The following is an 11,405-nucleotide window of genomic DNA, read 5'->3' as shown; positions in this document are numbered from 1 at the left end:
GAAGGTAATTGAATACCGAAAAGAACGTGGCGAAAAAAGTTTCAAATTTGGGCCCTTGGACTAAGGCCGCTACTCGGCCCTAAGTGTTTTTTGCACATCCGATTTTGCTAGTTTTGGTTTCATTTGAGAGATAATTGAATACCAAATAGAAAATAATATCGTAAATTGTTGGTTTTATTTGAGAGGTACTTCGTACGGGCTTTCGTAATTGCGCTATGCGCAATTTTAAAAATGAACACTTTCAGTAAATTTGACCGTGCCCAACTTGACTTGCATTTTGGTAACAGACGCATTAGAGGGTTGTAGACGTATTAGGGTTCCGGGCGTATTACGGCTACGGACGTATTATGGTTACGAACGAAATAGGATTACGGGTCGTACGGGGCTAAGTCGCAGCAAACGCTCCGACTGTTCTGATGCCTTGTTTTTTTCCGCCACAGGCACTTTCCCAAAGTACCCACATGAAGAAGGCGGGACCGCCGAATCATTCACATTCATCGAGCCATAGGTTTCTTCCATCGTACGGTAAAAACGAATTTTGACAGGCCGAAAACAACCGACCCGTCATCCACAGGAGCAAACATAACCGCAACTTAAACAAGTTTGTTTGTTAAAACTTCAAAGTGAGGTTGTGTTGGCTTCTCTGTGGATGACGATTGACATTTTGATCGGCCTTGGAAGAAATCTATTCCCGTTAATGTTAAAGGTTTGCTTCATATTTTCAACGTAATTACTTTTGTAAATAAGCTGTGTGATATTAGCAATTTCTAATCATGTAATTGTTGTTTAAGTTGCATGCTTATAAGGTCGAAATCGTGCCTGCTCTGAATTCATCAAAATTGATCAGAGTAAATCAATGGAAAATTCTTATTTAGAGAAACGGGTAATCTGAAAACTTGCCAAGTCGGGTTAGGTCTTAGGTTACACTTTTTCAGGTAAAATCAGGGCTCAGGTTAATTCAGGTTAGGTCAAAATTGTTAAGTCAGGTTTTAGGCAAGAGGTTGCTTACTATTACTGATTAACCAGTGATTCACCATTTATAAACCAGGTCAAATATGGTAACTTAGCTACCTGACTCAGAAACTTACTTTGTAAATGAACTCAGGAGTTTTATTCTTTCATAGAAACTAACTGTAGTTATTCTACTGTAATCGTCTGTCCAATAATCAAACCTGTAATAGATGTTGAGCTGTGACAATGTAGGCCATTATAAGGTAACTCATTTATCACTGTTTTTGCTTGTAACACGAATCTAATAACAGCAAATTCCTCTTTTGGTGTGGACTGTTGCACTAGAAAACGATACAATTGGTTTATTGCAATTTCCCTATTCCATTCTGTACTACAGAATCTGTACGATGGGTTGTCGTTTACGTTTCAAATTGACCGAGTTTACCTAATTTACGTATATACAATGCATTTGACTGATATGAGGGTGTGTGTTAAGCGATCCGAAATTTAATTTACTTAAAGTTGCAGAAAATCATTTGAAATTGAAATTGAAATAATAGAAGTAATGTGTTGTCAGTTTCCTTTATGCAAATCATTACACCGTGGAAATTGTTTTATTTGTTCTGCTTTTTTCGTTTTTCTTTTTTTTAGAGAGAGAGAGGAAAAAGGAAAATAATAGAATAGCAAATAAGGCCAGGGTGGTGGAAATATTTGTCTTTAGGCGGTAGATATACACACATTACGAAGAATGGAATGGTGAATGAGAAGAAACAATAAAAAGACTTTCCTATATATCATTCTTTGCCGTATAATGTATACATCCACCTATATAATACGTAACTGGTTAGAGATGTTTATATTGTTAGATGTCTAGGAACACGGGGTGGTTATATTAGAGAAATAAGAATTGAGAGTCTCCAGCAAAGTAGCACACACAAAAAAAAAGAACCGACCTAAATATTCGGCGCGATTATTTCATGCTATATATACAAAACGGTTACAAACCAGATACAGGAGCGTAAAAATAATAAGGAAGCGAATTGACGAAGGGAAAATAATATAATTGCGAAAATGTTAGACAAATTATTTACTTGCGAGTAATTCGAAATGAAAATGTTCGTTTGTTTTATATTAAAAGGAGGGAAAAAAAGGAGAAGAGAAAATACCCAAGGATTTGCATAAGAAATTCATGCCGTTAAATTCGTTGAAAACGTTTCGTGACTAATTTTTAATTATTTTCTTTATTGGAAGTGGAACATTTTATTATGTGATGGGTGGCTTTATTGAAAATAATTTGGGCAAATTTACTGATGGTAACTGTATAAGTGGGGGTGTATAGTATTCGTATGCAGGCTAGGAGATAGAACCAAATGTCCACACTCCATACGAATTAGCTACATCGACTAGTATTGGCATTTACATGTGGAAATGTTGGTTATTTTTAAGTCCCGAAACGCATTTCTACGTTTATCGTTTTACGATATCTCACTCTTAAGAGCAATGCGTGCTTAGCGATATGCTCAGCTAAAAAAAGTTTCGTTAAGCATCAAAGAACAAAGACAATTTTGGTCGAAACACGTTTTCGATACCTCGTATCACGGCAGAGTAAATTAAACCAGTCAGGAGCGCTTGAATTGACTAGAGACCTGAATTATCTAGCAGCCCTATTTTTGCGAATTTGCTAATTTATGTCAGTGGTCATTCTCATACAGTGTATTAGATCCGTGAAATGAACCGCTTCTGCCTGGTTTAGTTTACTTACCGTGTGTTTTAAACGGGATTTTAAGCTCGCTCACATCTATTTTCAACGTTGAAGAAATATCTTACTTGATCAGTTGGTTTTTGTTGTTGTCGCTTAATTTTGTAGTCAGTGTCAATAACAGATGACAGTAAAGTGTATTATCATATATTGTTGCATAAAGCTTTTTAGGTCAATTTCGCTGATCGAAAGCAAAAATAACACTTGACAAATAGTAGATAGGTCAGAAGAACAAACCATGGACTATCATATCGAGGGCAACATCACTAAATGACATATCTTAAATATCTCAGGAACTACTGAACCGATTTTGATCAACTTTTTTTTCCCTGAACGGATATAAAAATTTATGAGTTTTGAGCTAAACGATAGCACTGTCAAGCACCGAGACTGACTTTGACATCTATTCAATAGATCCTGACATATCGGAGATATGCTATTTAATGATGTTAAGTTACACAAAAAAGTATCGCCCTTCGCTTTTGCTTTCGTTCCTCGTAATCTGGGAAGCATATAACTTAAAGTTATGTAAAAAGGTTTATCAGAGCGGTTCGGTTTCGTTCAACTGGCACCACGAAACATCTATAATTCAAATCCATTAATTACTTGGCGTACGACATAATGTTCAATTTTCGTTCGGGCTAACAGTACGAAAATCATCTGTGTAAAATACTATTGCCCACTTGAATATCATCAGAAGTGTCAGCATTAATTCTGAAGCTTTATAGTATTTGCAAGAAATCAGGAAATAAAATTGTCACAAGGTCCAAATCATAATTGCTTGTGTTTTGTTCATCAAGCCGGTTTTTTGATGAAACTAGCTAAAACCAAAAATTACACAAGCTTTTGAATAATATGTTGTGATTCGGTCACTGTATAGAAAATTTTCAGTGTATTTTGGCTTTATGTTCTAGCGCACCAACGTACTACCTTGACGCAAATGTTCAATAAAGTTAGTCTATTTTTCACTTTTAACAAATGGATCGTTTCTGGTAAACTAATGCTGATCAAATAAGACAACAGAATTAGCAACAACTAAGCAAAATGAAATTGAGGCGAATAGATTTGGATGTAAGAATGAACTTCAGGCGTGACATAATAAAATTTCAAAATAGAGAAGATGAACATTTCCAAATTGGTACTGTAAGTCTCTAGGATTTCTGCATTTATGCTTTACTATCTATATTAGTTGAACAAGTTTCTCGGTTGTACGTTATGTTTTTCCAATAGACTGGTTCAAAATGCAAAAATTTACGAAAGGCTCCATCTGCAGTAGCCTCAAAATATTGTGTGAGAACAAACGTTAAATTATTTTTTTTTCAGAATTTTAGAATAATTTTTTCCGTTAGAAGAAAAATATTGTTGAAGTGTATATTGCTGCCTTTGAACTTTGACTACACCTTCTACTTGTGTGTAAATATTTTTGATTCAATCAAAAAAGCAACACTCAGTCTTAATCCTAAGCTTTGTTGTGGTACCATTCAAGCCATTATCATTTGACGGAGAGTGCTTAAAATTTTACTCATTTTGTCCATACTCGAGAGTAACATGTCTACTTTGCATTCAAGTGGGTAAAATGACTGCTCCTTCACATATGCCATATCTCTGTGGCTTGTATGGTATCATTAGAGAGCTTAGGTCTTAGGTCTACTATATTTATTGGATCAAAAAAAATTACATGCTGCAGTGAAAGTTCAAAAAAGTCAAACACACTTCAAAGATTTTTCTTAGACCGGAAAGAATTATTCTAAAATTCTGAAAAAAATTAATTAAAGCTAACAAAATTCAAATTTTTAAATTAAAGCCTTTACAATATTTTGAGGCTACTTCAAATGGAACTTTTCGAAAATTTTTGTATTGTGAACCAGTCCAGGCTGTTTTGAAGAGGGTACATGGTACAATCAACTAACTATAAACCAATATGATTCTGAAGCAAATTTATGCGTTTAGTCAGCTAGTATATTCTGGAAGGAAACTTATTTGGAGTTTCATTATAATTTAAAATGAGATAAAGTACTTAAAGGATTCGTAAATTTTAGAAAAGGAAAATTTAATTTGATAATTGCTTAAAATTCCCAATTATATTCTCACGCGTTATATTAGTCACTTTCTGTAATTTTTCAATAATATTTACTTACGTTTGACTTATTTGACAATAAAAATGGACCCAAATATAGCGCGTGCAAATTAATTTTAGTTCTGTTTACGTTGGCATATTGAATGCATATACGTTTATAAAATATTTAATTAATCAATATTAAAGCAAGAAATATGTTCTTTACAGACTGTACAATGAGAGAACAGCTTTTTTGACTGACAATTCGATCAATCCAAACCTATATAAGATCCGAAATTTCTTTGAATGTTATCAAGTTGGTGATAAGTGTTCAAACACGTACAACATACTAAATAATTCTTTTCGATAAAATTACGATTCACGATGAGTGGTTCTTTGTTGGTTCTTTTCTTGGCTATTAGCGGAATCTATATTACCTCTTCAGATGCAGCATGCTCTCAAGTATGTGCTTCTGGAGCAGCGATAAATGGATTAAATGCAGGAATTGGTAGTAACGCTGCAGGTGGTGCAGGCATAAATGGCGTAAATGGACTTGTTGGATGTCCTGGATGTCCAGGTGGAAAAGGAGGTAATGGTGATGGAAGTGGAGCTGGTGGTGCTGGAGGTTCAGGAGGCATTGGAGGTGCTGGAAGTTCTTCACCTGGCTTTAGCGGAGGAGCTGGTGGAAATGGTGGTTCGTCTGGATTAAATGCTGGAGCTGGAGGTGCAGGTGGTAATGGAGGTGTAGGAGGAATAGGACAGCCTACTGGATCGGCAGGAGGAGTTGGTGGAGTCGGAGGTATTTATTTAATCATTTATATTTAAACATTATAACAGAAATGTTTCGATAAAGTTTATCTAAAAAGAAAAATTTAAAACCTAAAATTACCAAAAAAAGATCAAATATTTAATGTTTGTTTATTAAAATAGGTAAAGGTGGATGTGCCCAAGCTCCTAATGCAGGAGCAGCTGGAACTGGAGGATCCGGTGGAGTCGGTGGTGCTGCGACTGGTAAGAAATTTTGGCAGATTTTATTTTTACTAATTAATTTCCGTCGAACTGTTTTTATTTTGTAATTATAACTTTTTCGAGAAACCAAACATAAATATGACGCAGAATTAATTACTTTTCTTATCAGTCAGTGCAACAAAAGTATTTGAAACTTTATAAATTGGACTCTTAAACTTTTCAGGTACCAATTTCAATGGTGGTAAAGGAGGAGTTGGTGGAAAAGGTGGACCTGGAGCTGTTGCTGGCAAAGCAGGTGGAGCTGGAGGAGCTGGTGGTGCCGGAGGGGCTGCAACCGGAACTGGAACTGCTGGTAGTTGCGCTAAAGGTGGACAAGGTGGAAACGGATGTATTGGTGCGTTCGGTGGTGCTGGAGGTGCAGCTGGTGGACCATTATGTACGGTTGGCAATGCAGGAACACGTTCAAGCTCTTGCTCATGTGCTTAATGGACATACTTTTACGCATTAGTGACTGTTATCTTTAATTAATCCTTACCTTTTTACGAGTTTTATAATTTGAAATAAAAATGTTTGTTATGACAAAAGGTGAATTTATTTGTCTTGACTATGTCGCTTTTCATGAACTTCCCTTAAAATTGATAGGCAGAAAATTTCACACAGATTAAAAAAAAAGAGTTTAGAAGAGAGTTTTGATCAGATATCAGATCAGGAACGAGCGCCATCTCAATTATCTCAGAATGTTTAACTATCCATACAAAATCACAATTTTAAAAATGTATATCTCCGCTTCATGTCAACCGATTTTGGTTAACTGATTTCAAATCGAACTATACACTCTTCGAACTCTTTGAATCGAACGGTTGTTCTCTTTCAATTATTTTTTTAAAATAAATTGTCAGAAATTCGTATTAGTGATATGCCCATAGCAACAATCTTGATATATCAAGATAGCGATGCCTACAGCAAGACTCTTGATATAAAGTGAACGACATCTCAAATGTCTCACTGTCATTTTTTTCAGAGAATTTCATTGTGAATTTGCAACATTTGCAATGACACAATAAAATTCTCAGAAAAATTTGACAGTGAGACATTTGAGATGTCGTTCACTGTATCATCAAGATAGTGGTATAAAATAAAAAAACTATTTACAACATTGAACAAAAGTAACTTATTTTCCCTTTTACAATATGATTCGCAGGCGCCTGCCAATAGCCAAATTATTACTAAATATGCTATTGGCAGGCGGCTACCAAAATGCTCTCTTTATACAAAATGCTATTGGCATGCGAACTTGCCTGTGAATAGTGTTTTCTCTCTTACGGAGGCTATTGGCAGGCGCCTGCCAATAGCATTTTCTCTTTTACACAGGCTATTGGCAGGTGAAATGGCCTGCCAATAGCATCTACGGTATCACAATTGAATATTCGCACTAGTGTGCGAATAGTCTCACAATTGAATATTCGCACTCGTGTGCGAATAGTAAAGGCCATATAACAGTAGTAAGCTTTTCTTCAGATATCAAGATTTTTTCAAAGTTGAGAATTTTCTTGATATAATTTTCTTGAGCTTGTGGGACATACACTTTGTAGGTTTATAGCTGATGCGACGACCTAGTGATCCCTGGATGTTTTCCTCCTTTTTATATAAATCTAAGACGCACAATAAAAAAACAGAAAAAAAACAAACAAAAAAATTTAAATACAAATATCTTTTGAATGGCATGTAAAATATTGACTAAAACATAAGATAGGTGAATTAGGTGATGTTATGAAAAAAAATAGATGGAATATTGTGCCGATGTCGAATATTATTATATCTAAGTTATGGATATGCACAGAGAACACACCAAAAAATAACTGGAAAAAAATGTAATATTTCTTTGTGGAAATTGATATCCCGGAGAAACAATGGAGCCATCACGTCATGTGTGCTATTTTCCTTCAAAATCATTCATGATCGCTGTAAAAGCAATCTTGTATCATTTCACGAAAATTGAATTTGATATAAAAGCTCCTTTTAAGATGGTGGAAAGTGTGTTTGTGTGCGGATGTGTTGTGTATAATGCAATGTGGGTGGTTGTAGTGTATGGCTGTTTTGTTATACATAGACATAAATACATTTTTGATTACATTTCCCTTCTAACATCTAATATTATTTACAGAAAGCAAATGTATTTTTCACTTGTTTTCAAAATTTTCAAATTTTCCTTACATTTTATTCCCTTTGGGAGAGACAATATTGTTTTGTAGAGATATATAATAAACAGAAACATATATATTCACGTTGCAATTGCATCATTGCTTCCACATCTAACCAGTATTCAATTACTCTCACTCTCTCGTTCAAGAAGTCTATACAAATCTCGTGTCAACATCAATCTTCTTCATGTTCTTTTGTTCGAAATGGTTATAACGCTTTCTGTCTGATAGAAAATTCAGATAGTTTTGATGGAATTTAGGTTAGAGGCTTTAATTTGCAGGAAGAGGATGGAATATTATACATTTATGATTGAGAGGTACCGGGAATCAAATCAATATTTCAATCCAGATCTGATTTTTGTGATATGCACTATGCAGTTTTACCATTGGGGTTTTGCGAATCGAATAACGGGAAATAATTTTTTTTTTCTTGGAATTTTCGATCGAAATTTTCGAACAATGGATGATTGGAGAAACTGAGTTACACTTTCGCTGATTGAATATTTGATTGGGATAATTTATGATAATAAAAGTAACTGCAGCTGTACATAGCGACGCGAAAGAGACCTAAGTTAACCTTGTTATACTGTCCAACTTGATGAAGAACAAAACAAAAATTTTGAATTAGGTCTCCTTCGTTGCGCTATGTATAACTAGCAGTACCTATATTCGCGAAAATATTTTCACGAATTTTCTCAAATTTTCACGATTTTTTCAAATTTTCAAATCGCAAAAATTTGAGAAAATTCGTGAAAATATTTTCGTGAATATAGGCACTTATAGCTAGGGTTACTGCTCGTACACATAGCGACGCGAAAGACGCCTAATCCAAATTTTTCTTTTGTATACCGGTCAAACTTGGCAGTTTTACTCTGAAGACTGGGGAAAACGTTGATGCATAAAAAAAGTTGATGCATGCATATACTGAGCACCTACTACACCATGCATTAATATAAATTATCTCCTTCCATAACTATAAATCAATAGACTCCCATTTCCATAAACCATAATATTCATAATCCATACGTTTCATAAGAACAAAAAGCTCAACGACATAAATTTGTTCTACGTTTTTTTCGCTCGGATTTTTTTTTATTCTGGCTAGCACAGCAATTTCTCTTTCGAATGCACTCAAAGCCATACATTTTCTGTAACTGGTCAATTTGAAGTTCATGAATACTTTAACATAACCAGATGGAGATGATAAAAAATTACAAATTTATACAAAAGATTTTTTGTTTCGACGAAAAGAGGAAAAAAAAACAACTTGCCGATTTATGCTTTGTAGTGGAGTTTTGGTTCAAGTATAAACGACTTGTTTTACTGCAAAATAATGTTGGAGTCAGTGGTTTCAGATTTATGTTAAGTATACAAATTGACTGTAACACCAAAATTAAAAAGGGTAATGGAAGATGGATGTAAGGATGCTTGAGAGAGTGATGGGGTTCTTTTTTTTGTTACTACGATGGTAACAGCATCGTTAAGAAATTCTTAAAAAAAAGCTTGAACAAGAAACAGGAATGCAAACAACACTTGGAACAACAGCAAGATACGAAGACGAAAAAAATGGAATAAATGATCTGGTTTCCTCTAAAGAACCACACAACCTAGGTAATGAGACCCCTTCGGTAGATGTTCGGGCGGAAAATTGCTCGACAACAGCCAGTTTCAATTTTATTTTACTCAAATTTCTACAATCGGTTGGTGTAATTTCTGATGTGAGATAAGTGTGTGCTGCAGCAATTGACATCAATGAGGTAAGCAAACCAAATGATGAATATTCTCGGTAGTTCTAAATTTCAGCATTACACAGGTGGTTTAAAAAGTTCATCAAATCTACTACTTCAATTTATCTAATTTTCAAAATATTGAAATAAGATCTAGGACTTCATTAGTTTTGAAATACATTTTGCTATATAAGACTACATGAGGCGAATATTTCGTATATTTCGATCGGCGCTGTCAATAACAGCACGGCAGCAGTCTGATCGTGTTTCTTGCTATGACGTGGTTTTTGCTTTCTGACCTTAGCTCTTATCTGACTTCAAATGGCTTTACTTTATTGATAATCTTACAGGAGCACAAATATGTGCAAAACTTCACTATTCTCACTATAACTCACACATATTACCCATGCGACACTTCGACGGTAACTTAATTAGACCAACACTTCGTATGAGTCGCTAAAGTGGTTAATTATAATTTGGCTGGGAATATAAACGGTTGTCTTGGTTAAATCTCCAGGCATCCGTAAGTGAAAGCAATCGTAAAATGAATTCATACGATGCTCATAACCATCTAAATCAAGCGAACACGATGAAAATGACGGTTTTTGTTTAAATTCGAATATTTCTGATTTTCGGATGTTGCTTTTTCGCTGTGGAGTGGAGATAATGCTGATTAATGGTGGTGCCAGTGAAACCGTAATTAATTGATAGATCACATACAACGACAAAAACCCTCATTATTAAAACAGATCCAATAGTCTAGACTACAAATAATGAGGCTTTTAGTTCCATTAAATTGATTGAAAACTTTATAAACATTTTTTGACTCTTCTCGAGGGATTGATTGTAATTAAATGGGCGAACCTTTTATTGAATGTAACATTGTTGTAGCGAAGTGTGTAAGGGTTTAATATCGTAATTTGATTATCTCGTACAGACTGTTTCATTGGCTGTGGACGTCAATGTCACACAGTGCTTTCGATCGATGATTGTTATGTTGGTTGCCAAGAAGAGAGAAACACCTTAGTACAACTTTGCCGAAGAATTGTTTAGGTCCTACAGTTTAGGATGTAAGGTCGACCATAAATCACCGTTGAGGATTCCGTGGCTTCATGAAGCATATTTGCATAAGCAATTGTCAAGGCCATTGATATAATAATTGATGAAACAATTCGGGTTAGGTTTTCGAGTTTCAGGTTGGGCTAAATGAATTCAGGTCAAAATCTAACGGATCAGGGTCAGGTCTAATCAGGTTTGAGATTTTCACTTCAGGTTTGAGGTTTTCACTTTAGGTTTCAGGTTGACCTGACCTGTTCCGAGCCTTAGTTCATAATTTCTCAGCAAATTGATGGTTTATGCATTGCTTCTAGCATGAACGTAGAAAATATTCGGAGGCTGAAGAAATCACAATAGGCACCGTGTTTCTTTCGTACAGATAGATGACTTGTTTTGGTTGTATGAGTTAAATTTGACACTTCTCAATTCAGTATTCATGCTAGGAGTGTGCTGTGGTTTATACCATTACAATGTTTGATTATCCCTGTCAGCTTATCATTTTTTTTAAATTCTTGTTGGTCACAGAATGCAACACCACCACCCATCACAAACTATCGTATTTCATAAAAACATACGAAATTTAAATGAAAAGAGTTGGTGGTAAATGAAAATTTACTCCCATAAAGACGTCGTCTCGTGTCGACGCTTCAAAGAAAGCACTTGCTAAGTTATCCAGTTTCCCTGTT

General features: G+C 35.0%; 1 protein-coding gene across 1 annotated transcript; it reads left to right on the top strand.

Moving 5' to 3' along the window:
* The first annotated feature begins 5,096 nt into the window (after nt 1-5,096).
* Nucleotides 5,097-6,306, top strand: LOC119066612 (uncharacterized PE-PGRS family protein PE_PGRS46-like). Its single transcript, XM_037169172.1, has 3 exons — nt 5,097-5,565; nt 5,697-5,777; nt 5,959-6,306. The coding sequence occupies exons 1-3, from the start codon at nt 5,151-5,153 to the stop codon at nt 6,219-6,221; spliced, it is 759 nt and encodes a 252-aa protein (XP_037025067.1). The 5' UTR covers nt 5,097-5,150; the 3' UTR covers nt 6,222-6,306.
* The last annotated feature ends 5,099 nt before the right edge of the window (nt 6,307-11,405 follow it).

The sequence above is a fragment of the Bradysia coprophila genome, chromosome IV, assembly GCF_014529535.1.
Source record: "Bradysia coprophila strain Holo2 chromosome IV, BU_Bcop_v1, whole genome shotgun sequence".
NCBI classification, from domain to species: Eukaryota; Metazoa; Arthropoda; class Insecta; order Diptera; family Sciaridae; genus Bradysia; species Bradysia coprophila.
The sequence above is the reverse complement of the archived record's forward strand: the minus strand, read 5'-3'. Positions and strand labels throughout refer to the sequence as shown.